Source organism: Leuciscus leuciscus (assembly GCF_965113295.1).
Source record: "Leuciscus leuciscus genome assembly, chromosome: 23".
NCBI lineage: Eukaryota > Metazoa > Chordata > Actinopteri > Cypriniformes > Leuciscidae > Leuciscus > Leuciscus leuciscus.
In genome coordinates, this window is record NC_138747.1 from 11,460,333 (window position 1) to 11,476,725 (window position 16,393).

Here is a 16,393-nt window from a genome sequence, read left to right on the forward strand (position 1 = left end):
ACACTTTTTCTCCTCCTGCTTCTTTGTGAACAGTGCTGGGAAATAACTGAATATATGTGATCTGGATTATATAATCAGATTCCAAAAATTAACTTCTAATTAGATTGTCTTACTGTAATTAGATTACATTACATTTTAAAATACTCCTAATAAGGCTACAGTTACTTTCTGTGGGATTACATATAACTCACACATTGGCAGTAAATTATTCATAATTTATTCATTCTCCTTAATTCTTCTTTTAAATTTTCCTTTTTAAATAAGGCCATTGCTTATATACATTCGCAAAGTCTTCTAGATTTGTGGAATTGCACACACACTCGTCAAGTGGATATAATTACACTGAAAATTGAGAGGACACACAGCATTTGACAACTGGATTTACAAAAATCAGCAAGTTCTTTGTCTTTGGGAGGCTTTTGTCTTTCAAACACATTGAAATGCACAAATTCACATCATTTTGTATTTGCATGTGATGCAGGGATTCCTGTCAGCCAAACCTTATTGATCATGTATTTACTTGTATTACCCCCTGAATACAATTTTCTTTTCATTTTTATATTAATATGATACAAGATTATATATGCAAATCAATGTGATAAAGAAGTTAGGTCAAAAATACCCTAATCAAAAGGTAGTCTGATTATATTACCTAAAATGTGTTATGTAGATTACAATACGAACTACAACTTTTATCATGAAATTTGCCATCAGTAATGGACAACAATCGCAAGGAATCAACCAGCACTGTTTGCGAACACTTTAACTTTTCTGAAATGCAATCGTTTAAGTCCATTCGAATTTTTCTCCAATGTGTCCGTTTCATGTTTATGACTTGTTAAGACGCGTAAACACTTCGCGAACCTCCTTCAAAGCTGTGTTTACTGGGACTGCCCTCGTAATAACAAAGTTTCCTGACTCAATTAATTATCGTCTGGTTCCGTTTGGAATCTCCAGACGGTTCCAGACAGCACCCCCAGCAGGATCAGGTGATTTCCAAGATTAACGGCGTCTGTGGATCCACACATGTTCCATGTCTGCCAGTTTGACTCAGCCTCTGTAGTCTTACTTAACCAGGTATCGTGTTACCATGAGCCTATACTCTTAATTGTGGACATCTGTTTCATAGTTTTAAGATAAATCGATTGCTTTATCAAGGACCTCGCAACATCCGAGCAGACCTAATCTAGTTTATGTGGTTGTTTACCATATCGATCGTCTCATCCTTCAAAATGTGCTCCGAGTCTTCATTCCATTGAAATACTTCTCAAGTAAAATGGGTCCAAGAGGGGGTCTGTAAGTTCAGATCCTGCCGTAATAAACACAGGAAGTGCACGTCTAAACCACAAACAGCTGGGCTCGCCCCATGTTAGTACATCACTCCGGTCCAGTGTAAATATAGTCTCAAGATAGAAACCTATTGTTAGGTTGACCACCAAAATAGAGAACTGTTCAAGACAAGAGATGAGACGGGCAGCCAAAAGTGATAGACAGACTAATGAGAGACAGACTTTGCCACAGTTCTGTCTTGCATCTGTTTTGGTTTTGTAACTTGCCCTAAATGTTCTTATAAAAAAATAAAAAAGAAGAAGAGTAAGAAAGCTTGCTAGAACTCAATGCTGAAAGTATGATGAGTAAATGGTGTCTTTTTCCTCTTTAAACACGTACAGGTAGTATTTTAGCCTGTGTGTCTCAAAGAAGAAAGGTTTGTTGTTCACTATGTGACTTGTAAAGTTCTCTGCAGACTCTTATCAGTGCCTCAGGCAGCTCATATAAGTGATTCAGATAGGCAGATGCTAGTACAGCCAGTGCAGACTGTTCAGGAAATGTCCAATCCACCTCCACTTCTCCACTGAAAGAAAATCAAGACGCTCTTTAGTTTCCAAAACCTTCTGCTTTGAGTTTAAATTCATGCATCACAAAGAAACGTAAAACTTGATAGAATATCAGCCCATCCTCTCACAAATGCAGATTCATTCCTGTGTCTTCTGTCAGTGTTCACTAAATAACACGTTTGCTTTGTGTAAGATGAATGTTTGGAAGACAGCGGAGATGGAATCAAACAGAATGGAATTAACGACTGGGAGAGCTAAAGGATGCCAGATGGAGGTTCTGTCAAATTTGGGCTTTGTGTTTGTCTTATCCAGACACATGCTCTGAGCCTCTGTTCTCTCTTTCTGTGAGCGCTATGAAATAAAACCAGTATGTTTCAGCATTTCGGAATCTAGTGTGCATGATATGCTATACTGCATATTACATTTCTCTTATTTTGTCAGAGCTGTAGCCTAGAGGTTGGCGCACACACTCACGTTGTAGTTGATGCTCATCATTTTGATCACTCATCAACATGTTGAGCTGCGCTGTGAGTTTGATTCTGGCTTCCTAGGAACTTGTGTAATTAAATTTATAGCTTGACTTTACACTTTTAATTTAAAAGTTAATTTATCCCTTACAAAAAAGCACTTTGGAGCTACCATAGTACAGTATAAAATTGTAAGATGGTACTTTAATATACACTACAGTTTGAAAGTTTGGGGTCAGTAAGATTTTTTAAGATTATGTTTCAAATCTGACAAAAATACAGTAAAGTCAGTAATATTGTGAAATATTATTAGTCACATAATCCTTCAGAAATGTGCAGGGCTCCATACTAATATGCTGATTTGGTGCTCCATAAATCTTTTTTGCTGCTTAATGTTTTTGTGGAAACCATGAAACATTTATTGAATAAAAGTATTAGTAATAATATAAGTATAAACATATTATCTTAGAACATATTGATGAAAGAAAAAAACTGAAAATGTCCAATTATTTAGTGATGCCTCTGCAGTTGTTTCTGTTAAGAAGAAAGTACTTTTCTCCACCCTTGAATTTTCATTTTGATTGCATTTTCATAACCGCTTATGCAACCGTTCTGTTCTACTTTGTTTCTGACTTGTTTCACAGTCTGTGTTTGAAGGGGCCAAGATGGCTGGATCTAATATTGAGACTCTTCCAAGAGTCTGGAGTGGATTCAGGTGTCTAGAGAGCTCCTTTAACTGCTCCCAATGTGTGCTCTCACATCCATTTCTACAGACGGTGGGTTACTGAGTTTTTTCAGTAGCTCATCTTCATTTGTTATTCTCATAAAGAGTTGGACAGAAAGCAGATCCTGTCAGCAGTATTAGTCATATACACAATTCTAATCACTTCTACAAGACTATAACATTGAGCAGATGTGGCATACAATAATGTCCTGGCTTTTCAGAGGCACAGTTATCTTTTTTGGCACTTCAAAAACTATAGTTAAAATAAAAATAATTTATTTTTTATTTTTCCAGGACAATATTCAAAATAAAACTACATATATTTATTTTGAATATTCCCTGTAGTTCATGTGGGTTTTTTTTGTGTGTGTTTTTTTTAAATAACAATCATGTACATGTACAAATGTATGTTCAAAAATATGGGGTCAGTAATATTTTTTTATTTTTTTGAAATAACTTATGCTCAGCTTGATCAAAAATACAGTAAAAAGAGGTTTTGAAATTACAGTAATATTGTGATATAATTTTTACTGTTTTCTATTGTAATATATTTTAAAATGTGATATATTCCTGTGATGGCAAAGCTGAATTTTCAGCATCATTCTCCAGTCTTCAGTGTCACATGATCCTTCAGAAACCATTATAATATGCTGATTTGGTGCTCAAGAAACATTTTTGTATTATTATTAATATCAGTGTCGAAAACAGTTATTCTGCTTAATTTTCTCTTATTAATAAGACTCTTATTAATAGAAAGTTCAAAAGAACAGCTCAATTGAAACAATGTAAAAGTATTTAATGTCACTTTTGATCAATTTAATGCATCCCTGCTGGAGAAAAAAAAAGTTACGTTTTTTTAATGGTAGGGTAAATCTGTTTATAATGAATTTAGTCCCACAAAATGTACAGGTTTTAAAAATACAAAATGTGTAACCTGTTCTTGGAAAGTGCCTTTTATTTAATTATGTAACACATTATTCCAACACAAACTTCAACATCCTTGTCAGTTAAACTCCATAGTTACACTGTGCATGTGCAATCTCTTAATCGTCGTGCCTAGACCATAATACCATACTTATGTCAATGGGTTCCTATAGCAACCCTGACAGGCCTGTTTAGGGTCTCCCTGGTACTCTCCTTCAGCAGCTGTAGGTCATCAGAGAGCCCTGAAACCCACCTTTAACCGACCCACCCCCCTTTACAAACACCCTTCACCCCCTCATCTGACAATGTGGATTCCAAATATTGACCCTAAACTGTGCGAAAGCATAGTGTACCGAGGGATGATTCTGTGGGCTCATACGGGCTATATTTATGGCCGCTCTGCACTGAAGGGTTCCTCATGGCAGCAGGATATATGCATGAGTGCACCCGGCTTGAAATTCTTTTCCCCTTTTTCACTCTCTGGGATTCATGCTGGAGCAAATGGATTTCTACAGCCTTTTAGTTTTTTTTTTTTTTCTCTTCTGCAGGCAAGACATTGTCATCTGGAAACATTTATTCTTTGATTCATGAAAGCCCCATATTGCATTTCTTCTGTCGCAAAGCTCAGAAAAACGGTTGTGTTGAAATGACTGAAACATAATCGATTGCTTTCACTTATAGCTGTCTGACAAAAGTAAAAATGCTCAAAATATGTTTATTTGAAAGTCTTCTGATATGCATTGTTGAAAATTCTGTCAGATGTACTGTATGTTAAACATTCATCATAATGCATACTGTTTTATGTTAGGGTCTAGTTATATATAGTTTTCATAATCCTTCTTTTCACTTTGATGGATGTAATGTCACCATGCCTGGCTACAATTACCCACAACTCCCTTCACTGCTCACAACTCCTCTTAAGAGCCAGTGAAAGTGATACAAATTACATTGATCAATTTTACTTGGTTTCTTTGTTGTATAGAAAGATGTGGAAATTATGTTTAGTGGTATATATCATGAATCTTTTGTACATTAAAATAATGCATATTTAAATCAACAAACAAATACTAGGCTAACTGCTGCAATTTAAGTACAAGCCTGAGCCGTTTGTTTGCTAGTATTACTGTACATTGCTTACTGTACAACCTATCAACCCTTTATGATTTGATCTCTACTCTGACCTGTTATGGTTATTTATTCTCCACAGATCTGAAGTGTCTAAAACATCCGTTGCATTCATCAGTAAAGCGGACAGACGGTATAATGGGGCCAGTCGGCCTGCGCCACGCTGTTGTCTAGACACAGAGCAGGATCGACGCTCACCGACGGGACGTGCAGAGACTGTGCCTGACACCAGTAAGTCAAATATTGACATTACTTAACCCTTTTTGAGGCTCTGTTGATGTGCAACTTGTAAATAGTTGATACTTCTATTTTCCATTATATTAGTTATTATGCACTATTATAAAGTGCATTATTGGCTCTTTTCTATAAGGCTCTTTTTGACATTGATAATAATAAGAAATGTTTCCTTAGCACAAAATCAGCATATTAGAATGATTTCTGAAGGATCATGTGTCACTGAAGACTGGAGTAATGATACTGACAATTCAGCTTTGCCATCACAGGAATAGATTACATTTTCAAATATATTACAATAAAAGACAGTCGTAATGAATTGTAATAATATTTCACAATATTATTGTTTTTACTGTATTTTCGATCAAATAAATGCAGCCTTGGTGAGCAGAAGAGACTTCTTTCAAAAACATTAAAGAATCTTACCAACCCCAAACTTTTGAACGGTAGTGTATATACCTTCATATGGTAACATCTAAATTAACTAGTTTTATTCAAGTAAAAATGTATTATTAGATTACACCAACAAAATAAAATAAAAATCTTGACACCTTGCTTCAAGTGTAATGAGATATTTCATGCATGTTTATGCTCCTATGTTTATATAGTGGATGAGCAGCTTTTCCGTTCAGTGGAGGGTCAGGCGGCGTCTGATGAAGAGGAAGAGAGATGGACCGGAGAGCAGCAGAAACAAGTAGACGAGGTGAAGCGAATCCTCACCAGACTGTCCTGCTGTGGAGACAGGTACACCCTTCCCTACTATATCACTCGATGGGTTCACAAGTGTCCTTGTACTGCTGTTTACAACTGTTTGATTCACTCAAATGAGATCCAAATAAATGGCTCACAGACTAGTATGTACCATCCTATTTGTTTAGGTTCTTCAATTGTTTTGTGTGCTCTCAGGTGCGATGAGAAAGCAGTGAAGAAGCTGTTGTCTCATTTCGGCGACTCGCGCTCAGAGGAGAGTCAGACGGCCGTGCTAGAGCTGCTGGAGAGGGTCACGCGACTCAACAAACAACTAGAACTGAAGGAGAGTCAGGCCAGGAGGGTGGAGATGGACACAGACCAGGTATGACCGTGCCGCATTCAAATTATGATTTTTTTTTTCTTCAGCTTTTGAGATAACTTGATATATCTAAACCTTTAAGTCATTTCAAACCTGTAGGACTTCATTTGTCACCTTTATTTTTTGCCAAAGCATAATTTTTCTTTGCTTCAGCTATGATAACGAGATGGGAGTTTGTGCTTTTTGGGGGCGGAGCAATGAAGGGAGGGGTGTGTTTGTTTGGGTTGAATTCAAATATCAACAGCGTTTCTCAGAAATTGCCTACTGCACCTTTAATTAAAATGCTCATTCAGCTCAAAAAGAACATAGAGGTGAATTGACGTAACTAAATATTTGGATTCTTTTGCCATTATGAGTCTTACCACAGAAACTAATAATATGTGAGTCGGATGACACGAACATCTGAAGTGCAGAATAACATTGAACTCCAAATAAACACATTTGAACCCAGCAGTTAAAATACGTATCAGAGAATTTAAATACTTAAAGGGATACTTCACTTTTTTTGGAAATAGGCTCATTTTACATCTCCACCAGAGTTAAACAGTTGAGTTTTACCGTTTTCGAATCCATTGAGCCGATCTCCGGGTCTGGCGGTACCACTTTTAGCATAGCTTAGCATAGATCATTGAATCGGACAAGACCATTAGCATCTCTCTCAAAAAAATGACCAAAGAGTTTCGATATTTTTCCTATTTAAAACTTGACTCTTCTGTAGTTACATCGTGTACTAAGACCGACGGAAAATGAAAAGTTGCGATTTTCTAGACTGATATGGCTAGGAACTATACTCTCATTCCTGCGTAATAATCAAGAAACTTTGCTGCCGTACCATGAGTTCAGCAGGCGTAATGATATGACGCAGCGCCTGAAAATAGTTGACCCTATAGTCTACCGAACTGGGGAATCTTTTCAGGCGCTGCGTCATATCATTACGCCTGCTCATTACGCTAAGCTATGCTAAAAGTCAAGTCAAGTCAAGTCAAGTTTATTTGTATAGCGCTTTTCACAATACAGATTGTATCAAAGCAGCTTCACAGTATTCAATTTAAATAATACAACAAAGTTTGTTTCAAGAGGAATTTATTGATTGATAAAATTAAATTAAATATCCCCAAAATATCCCCAACTGAGCAAGCCAAAGGCAACAGTGGCAAGGAACCGAAAAACTCCATCAAGTGACCTAATGGTGTCCTAAAACTCCATCAGGTGACCTAATGGAGAAAAAAAACCTTGGGAGAACCCAGGCTCAGTCGGGGGCCAGTTCTCCTCTGGCATTTATGAGCTAGAGGCCGGATTGTAGTTTGAACTGTGGGATTATATGAATGCCTGGCTGAAGAGATGCGACTTTAATCTAGTTTTAAACTGGGAGAGCGAGTCTGAGCAACGAACAGTATCAGGAAGACTATTCCAGAGTTTTGGAGCCAAATGTGAAAATGCTCTCCCTCCTTTGGTGGTTCTGAATATCCTAGGTATGACCAAAAGCCTTGAATTTAGTGATCTTAAAGAGCGCGATGGATTATAGGGCGATAGAAGATCCGTTAAATAGACTGGAGCTAAGCCGTTTAGGGCTTTATAAGTCAGTAGCAATACCTTGTAATTAATACGGAACTTTATAGGTAACCAATGCAGTGATGATAAAATCGGTGTTATATGATCATATTTTCTTGATCTCGTAAGAACTCTAGCGGCGGCATTTTGGACTAACTGTAGCTTGTTTATTGAGGATGCAGGACAACCAGCTAATAAGGCAAGTGGTACCGCCAGACCCGGAGATCGGCTGAATGGATTCGAAAACGGTAAAACTCAACTGTTTAACTCTGGGGGAGTTGTAAAATGAGCCTTTTTCCAAAAAAAGTGGAGTATCCCTTTAATAAGACATTTTCATTCGCAGGAGCACAAGTTAAACCAAATAAGCTTTGACTGCTGGTCTTCTAAACGGCTTACGTCACCCAACCAGGACTTTCTGTTCTGTTTTACTTTTACATTCATGGTTACTTTCGGGTGCAGGAGTGTAAAATTAGATTACAAGGCACTTGCCCACCAAGCAGTTGTTATGAGAAGGACGGGCTTCAAAGAAAAGCCTCAACTCTCACACTCCCACCCAAGCAACCAGCCGCGTGTGTGTCAATGTGAGCAGCCAATCGCTGTCCCTTCCTGAGATGACCACATGAATAAACCTCCAGGCCCTACACAATTACATGTACACTGAGCTGTTAGACAGACGTCGGCTGCGATGCACCAGACGTGAACTATGTTGCTAGTGTTTTTAAAAAAGGCCCCACACATATTCATGGAAAAATATCCTGGCACATTCCAGGCTTAACCAGTTTGGGGCGAGCATTAACGCGAACGCAGGCAGGCAGATGTGGATTTTTGACATATGGTCAGACAGGCCAAAAACAAGCATATCTGAACTATTTCTGTCTGAGAAATTATGTGCCTCGGCTGAATTATGGGCTATCGGCACATCTGGCAAAGATTCTCCTACCTGAAATTCATTGTGTGTTGGAGCGTTAGTGTTTAAATATGCGCAAGGTCAATGGTAAGTGTCGTGTGTCTGCAGATGCGGGACGCCCTGGTTCAGGAGCTACAACAGAAGGCTGAGGAGACGGAGCTGCTCCACCTGGAGCTGCAGATGCTGGAGACGGAGCGGGTGCGTTTGTCTCTGGTGGAGGAGAAACTGATGGATGTGCTACAGCTTCTGCAGCAGCTGCGAGAGCTGGTCAGTCAAATGGAATCTCTAGGGAGTGAATCTGGAGGGATTTCAGAGTCAGACTCATCAGCCCAGCGTTGCACACACAATAGATGGGTGTTAATCCAGCAGTGATTCTAAAATAATATTTAGGATGTCAGCAACACTGACATATGATTGTCATGCTTGTACATTTTTGTTCTCATATAAGTAGAGTATTTTGTGCAATTAATATTTTCAGTTTCTGTGATGGCAGGCTGGTTGAATGCACATGATTTAATTATTAATGCTGACATATGAAATAAGATTAAAGGGATACTCCACTTTAAAATTATAATTCTGTTATCATTTACTCACCTGTTTCAAACCTGTATGAATTTCTTTCTTCTGCTGAACACAAAGGAAGATATTTAGAAGAATGTCAGTAACCAGACAGTTTCTGGTACCATTGACTTCCATAGTAGGAAAAAAATATACTATGAAAGTCAATGGTACCAGAAACTGTCTAGTTACTGACATTCTTCTAAATATCTTCCTTTCTGTTCAGCAGAAGAAAGAAATTCATACAGGTTTGAAACAGGTGAGTAAATGATGATAGAATTTTCATTTTAAAGTGGAGTATCCCTTTAATTAATAAGTATTTTGTAATTTTATAAATGTATTACCAGTAAATTAAATAATTGTTATTGGTGTTTGCTGGTGTGGCATTTAAACAAACCCCTAAAAAATATGTATATAAATATTAAAATTATAAATATTAAAATTTTCACCTGTAATATTCCCATTTTTTTCAATAATCATTATATTATTATGAAACATTGAATTATGTGTGATTGAGTATTTTGCCATTTAATTACCTTTTTGAATACATTTATTATGATGTAAAAAAAATTGTTTTTATTGTAGAATGTCTCGAGAAGATCTTTAGGAAAGATTTTACTCAGCACATTGGAGTCTTGCAGTGATCCTCAGCATGGTAAGAGACACAATAACTTTTAACTTGCCAGCTTTGCTCTTATAAAACCTTTACTGTTTACCAGGCCTGGTATGCAATAAAAAAAATGTGGCAGGAGCATTAAGATATACAGTGTGCTACAAACGTCTGACCACTTTAAAAAAAAATTTAGACAGAAATAAGTTTTGGGATTTTAAAAAATGTAAAACAAAAAAAGTTGTAAAATGAATAAAATATGTAAGATTCTACACTTTTTGTAGGTCACAAATTAAACTTGTGACATTGATTATTCTTGATGTTAACTAAAACTTAAACTAAAACCATACAAATAATATATGTATATATATATGTGTGCGTGTTAGAATATATATACTTATTTATAGCATATTAGCCGCACACAGATCTAAAGCTTAGCTTCTCTATAACTGATTTGCAGGGAAAGCACATATCTTGGAGGTGCTCAACGCTCTCTGTCATGAACTGGCTGCGTGTGAGATCCTCTCTAATGGCGAGACGATACAGAGAGCAGAGAGTCACCAGTCTCTCACCAACTCTCTGCTCATCTCCTTCTAGACATGACTGCCACCTGATGGTCACAGGGTGCTACAGACTCTTCCGAAAGGACTTTTAACTGGCCATGTTGGAAAATGGGAGCAGAATTAGCTATGTATTTTTCTTCATGTGTTTATATTTCTGTGTATAGTTGTGTAAAACATTTAGCTTCTTATCATTTATAATGAAACATGATGTGACACATTTTGAAACATTTTAAGCTACTTTTCCTAGATTTTCCTTTTGCAATTTCATATATTCTTGGTCAGTATTATCTTAAAATACATGCACATTATACAATGGTGTTCATTACAGCTTCATGTATAATGTGGTAACACAGGTAAAGGAACACCTAGTTAAAAACCACTCAGGTATAGGCTATGTAATGCTCATAATAATGAATTTCTTTCTTCTGCTGAACACAATACAAGATATTATGATAATTATGGGTAACCAGAAAGTTGATGGACCCCACTGACTTCCATAGTATGGGGAAAAAAATACTATGGAAGTCAATGGGGTGCATCAACTGTTTGGTTATTGACATTTTTCAAAATATCTTCTATTATGTTCAGCAGAATAATGAAATTCATACAGGTTTGGAACAACTTGAGGGTGAATAAATGATGACAGAATTTTCATTTTTGGGTGAGCTATCCCTGGACTGAACATTTGCATTATTCATTGTTTCAAAATACAGAAACTTTAGCACTTCTGAGCAGTTTTGTTGCTCTTTAAGGATGATTTTTATCCATGATTTGCATGAAACAAAATATATAGCTTACTGTATGTTTCATAATTGCCAGTGTCTCTGCCTCTCTCCCATCGTACAAATATGGGATGCTTTTTTGTTAAGCTACAGTGAAGATTAACACTTGGTTTGTCAAATGTGTACTGAAGGAAATATCCAGTTTTTTTCTAGATAAACTTCATGAGTTTCACATAAGGTACTGGACAATATATCATCAGTGCTTATATGTACAAGAAATTAAAAACATAGCACATCATAATCATTTCGTACAATGATTTATACACGCACTTGTTTTTCAAACAATTCAAACATACATATACATATTTCAGTTTTTTTTTTTTTTGGTTTCAAAACATCTAAAAAGTCTCCGTTTTTTAGCTTTAAATAAAGCTGAAATAATTAACAAATCTATAGCATAAATCAATAAAAAAAAGTTTGAAAAAAACATGCAATGTAGGGCATCACGATCCCTTCATCTGAGATTTAACAGAAGGCATACAGCTTGTATGGTGACAGGAGGAAAAAAAGTATAAAGGAGAGTATAATTATGTGCTATATTTGTTGAACTTCTAATAAGTTGTCCTCTTAGATGTTTTAATTGTGCAAAAAAAGCATTTCATTCGCATCTATTAAAGATTATGTGAGGCTGACTGCAGAATACTGTATGCCAAAAGATGTTCTTCTGGCTCACACGTGTACAGTACAGATCAATGTGGCTTTTGACTACCGTTACCATCAGACGATACCTTTATTCTACAATGAGTGAATGATGAGTTATTTTTACACAGGAGCCCAGAAATAAAGGCTTCAGAAACCCTCTGATCATTCAAATAATTATAATTACACCTTTGGAGCCATTGGTCTCCTAACAGTTTTGTTTTGAGAACTACAGAATGGGTCTGACAGGAAATTTGATGAGAATTACGCTGCATTTTGATTAATCACTTGGTTTAAATAAGCACTTAATTCTGAAGTAAGATTTTACAACCTTACACCAACACCACTAAGGTCTGGTAACTACTACGAACAATTACTATGAGCAAACAAAAAGAAAATTAATCCTAAGACAAATAATAATAAAAAAAACACACTCTCATCTATTTACAGCAACATGTGTTACTAATTATTTGACATAATGGCCTAAAAGTAATAAAACTCAAGGGGAAAAAAGCTACTAGGGCCAAATACAAAGTATAAACAGTGTAATACCTATGCTGAGCTAATAAAGGAAAACAAACAAGTCTGAAATTGGGTCAGAATAGTGTTTACAGTAACGTTGTGGTTTGCACTGTAGTGTCACATAGACAAGAATCAACGGTTTTATTTCGTTTCATACCAGCAAGGGAGGAGCAGTGATGATGGAGAGAGAGAGAGAACGGGTACATTTAGATGAGCCTGCTTCCTGTTGACGTCTGTCCTTCCCTCTGCTATCCCTCCCTCAAAGGTCGAGACCTGCTTAGCAACCAAAGGTCTCCTGGGAGGCGTAAACCATGTAGAGGAAGCCATCTTCATCTCGCTCTCGTTCGTAGATCTCAGAAATAGAGGTGGACACACTGACCATGCTGTGCTGATTGACAAGAAGGAAAAAGGCCTGGGTGGGGTTGAGCTGCAGTCTACGCCTGTAAAAGAGAGTCGTTTTAATAACTGATTATAATGACAAAAACATGCACATTCAAGTCTGGGTTTGGTACAAGTTCTGCTCAATCCACAGCATTTGTGGCATACTATTGATTACCTCAAAAATAAAATTAATAAAAACATATAATACAAATGATAGTGAATTGGGCCAATATGTAAACATTAAAATACTCACTGTTTCAATAGTATAACCACAAGGTGTAAGCAATATGCATGAAACCATGATTTTAGTATAAAAATAATAACACTTTGTGTAAAGTTATATACTATTTTGTCATTTCAGTGAACACACATAAAAAAAAACTAAAACTTATGATTTTAACAGCTTTTTACATCTCAAATGATACACAAGTTTAAAAAAAATACTAAATTTGATTGAGTTGAAAGGTTTGATCAATATTGAGTTGAATATTTTAAATTGCCACAAAATTCTGTTCATTGAGCTTAAAGTCACCATGAAATCAAAATGTACAATTCTTAGTTTTTTCCATGGAATATTGAGGCATTAATTAAATAATTCACAGCAATCGATCCAATCAGTCCCTCAAAGGAAAAAATCAAGTCCCGCCCTTCTTTTTTTTTCTTGTTCGAAAAGCCGTTTCACTCGGAGCTACGTCACAATAGGAAAGAAAATACTATCGTAACTTCCGTTTCATGTCGACTTTTACTTTTTGAACCCGAAATATTTATAGAATTCATATCCGTATATTTTTTTTTCATTTTGTTAGTAGCCACATAAAATGTGATGCAAGTGCAGCAGAAATTTCACACTTATAACTTAATCATTATTTCAAGTCTGAACTATAAATAAATCAGTCATGATTCATAGCCAAGGATTATGAAGTATGATAGGCAGCATGGATCTGACAAAATGTTCTTAGTCTGATCATCTGACTGAGCCCGTGTTAAAATACCTGGAAGGCAACACTGAGCTGCAAGCTTATCTTTAGAGGAAGTTTAGCTCACTAGGGTCTTGTTTTTAAAAAAAGAATACAACACAATGGATTTAGGAAAATAATTGTGGATGTTGTGCAATGACTGAAAAACAGTTTATAAGTTTAACTGTTTATAAGTGTTCGTAGAAGTCCCCTGTGGATGACGAGCACGGCAGACACTCAAAATTGGCACACCATTGCATTCTCCTCCCCCACCCTGCTTCAAAACCCCACCAGGCGAGTAAACAAACCAGATGAGGCTGAAACACACGGGACTCATGGCTCAAAGTGACAAAAATACTCTCTGTGTATGTGATACCAAATGACAGTCAGGCAAGAATGTACACTCAACAACCCGGTTTAAAAAAAAATCAACAAGTAATCCTGGATTCTGGATGTTATGTTTACCTGATTATCTTTACCAGCTCACTCATGTTAACATGGTCAGGGACAAGGAACTTGGTCTTGTCCAAGACAGGAAGTTGTTTTTCCCCCTTATATCTCTCAATGATCACCTGTAAGGAAAAATATTAACAAGAAAATTGATATAGTGTTTTGACATAGTCTACTCTTGAAATAAGAATCTAGAGCAGTGGTTCTAAACCTTTTTTTACTCCAAGGACCCAATTGTTCACAACAATTTTCTTTAAATTAAAATACAAAATATATTGATTTAGAGTTGTTTTAGTTTAGTTTATAATATTGTCTTATATTAAATTATTTTAAGTCATCTTGAGGCCCTCGTAGAAGTTGAAAACCATTAGTGTAGAGTAATAAATCTTGGCATCTTAAAATAAATCTCACATTGACATGCAAAAGTGATATCTTGAAAGCAATAAGGCTCTTCTTCACTCAGTCCTAATTCATTTATGACACATTCAAAAGACGAAAGAGTTTCTCACCGGAATTTTATTCGGATGCTGCTCTCGTATCTGCTGCACTTCCTTGCAACGATCAGCTGAAAATCAAAAAGAATAAAACAAAGATTTGGCATGCTCATTTAGACTGTAAGCATATATTACCACACTTAAAAGCCTAATTGCAACACATAAAGACTGATGTGTTGTTACTAAGGGTGTAACAATACCCTCATGTCACGATTTGATACATATCTTGATACTGAACTCACAATACGATATTTATTGCAATAGTCCAAGACATATGATAAAAGGTTAATAAAAAATGTAGTTGATTAAAAAGCTAGATTTGATATTACATTGTGGGTGTAAATTAACTTGATGCTGGTAACCCAATGGACAGGATAATGGTGACACCAGAATAAAATTCCTGTTCCTCCATTGACAACCACTTTGACACTTCAAAAAGTTGTGTAGCTGTCATCGGAGGGACAGAAAGTTCTCAGATTTCATCAAAAAGATCTTCATTTGTGTTCTGAAGATGAACGAAATTGTTACGGGGTTGCAATGACATGAGGGTGAGTGATTAATGGCAGAATTTTCATTTTCGGGTGAACTAACGTTATCCCTTTAACTGATCCCATGTCAGGGTCATTCATGTCAATTACATAATCCCAAAAGCTGGACAAATATGAGAGCGTTTGCAGAACACATTGACCCTGACACTTACAGATGTGTTTAAAACAGCAGATCTATGTTGTTTGTTATGTTTAGGAAGATTATGCAAGGGTTTTATGCTCCTCCCTCCCCACTCCCTGTCCTCGGTCTGGACTATGAGAAAAAGCTCAAATTACAGCATCATTTATTTCACCAACACGAGTACTGTCCATCCATTTCTTTAATGCTGTTATTAAACACAATTTATATTCATAAATAGACTACTTGTCTATATCACCTGTTAGACAATAGTTAACATTACGTTACTAGCATCAGTTTAAAAAAATTATAATTGTATCATACATGTTAATTTTAAAGTTTTATCTTCCTAAAAGCTAGATGGTAGATTAAATGTGGAAAGAAATATATGATCTTTAACAAATCAGCTAAATCAACTGTGGATTAAAGCTGTTGTTTTTTAACGTTAAACAGAAGGCCTTCGAGTCAGGCTAACGTTAACGTTACCTCACTGGATAGCAACTGACCTCAGTCGGTTTGGTTCAAAACCGTCGTTTAAACTTATATTAATCTCTAAATGTCTCTAAAATCGTTTCATAAGCATTTAAAGCTTTATAGAAAAAATCGTAAACACTGTGTCACAAAGCTGCTAGCAGGCCAGGGACGAAAACAAACCTGATAAACAAACACGCATGTGCTGACACAGCACGAATAAAACTCATCTTACCAAAGCTCCGTCTCTGTTTGAAGGGTCTGTCAGATGGCATAACTGGACTTGAATGTGGTAAAAAAAATTAGCTATTATATGTTGAAGTCTCGATCGACTTCGCTTCTTTTCGAGCTCCTGATTCACTGTAAGCAAAACAGCTCGAGACAATGTACTAGAGTTCGTGATGTCATAGCAGGATTTAAAGGGACAGGACGCAGTTAAAGTAATAGACCTACAATAACAATATA

General features: G+C 36.3%; 3 protein-coding genes across 3 annotated transcripts in view; 1 reads left to right on the plus strand and 2 right to left on the minus strand.

Annotated features, from left to right (window-relative positions):
- cfap92 (cilia and flagella associated protein 92 (putative)) overlaps positions 1–2,798 on the minus strand; it is a 27,501-nt gene extending 24,703 nt beyond the window's left edge. Inside the window, exon 1 of the mRNA XM_082155010.1 lies at positions 1,208–2,798. The gene's annotated coding sequence lies outside the window, so the exon portion shown is untranslated. The remainder of the gene's footprint in view (positions 1–1,207) is intronic.
- The window catches only part of efcc1 (EF-hand and coiled-coil domain containing 1), a 19,248-nt gene extending 6,862 nt beyond the window's left edge, over positions 1–12,386 (plus strand). Inside the window, exons 3-8 of the mRNA XM_082155032.1 lie at positions 5,158–5,306; positions 5,918–6,053; positions 6,216–6,381; positions 8,945–9,103; positions 9,980–10,049; positions 10,465–12,386. Coding sequence (XP_082011158.1) covers positions 5,158–5,306; positions 5,918–6,053; positions 6,216–6,381; positions 8,945–9,103; positions 9,980–10,049; positions 10,465–10,601 — 817 coding nt within the window. The 3' untranslated portion in view covers positions 10,602–12,386. The remainder of the gene's footprint in view (positions 1–5,157; positions 5,307–5,917; positions 6,054–6,215; positions 6,382–8,944; positions 9,104–9,979; positions 10,050–10,464) is intronic.
- map1lc3a (microtubule-associated protein 1 light chain 3 alpha) lies at positions 11,590–16,325 on the minus strand. Its single transcript, XM_082155045.1, has 4 exons — positions 16,164–16,325; positions 14,807–14,862; positions 14,313–14,419; positions 11,590–12,950 (listed from the first exon to the last, which is right to left on the minus strand). Exons 1-4 carry the CDS (start codon positions 16,201–16,203, stop codon positions 12,788–12,790), a joined length of 366 nt encoding a protein of 121 aa, XP_082011171.1. The 5' UTR covers positions 16,204–16,325; the 3' UTR covers positions 11,590–12,787.
- Positions 16,326–16,393: the final 68 nt, after the last annotated feature.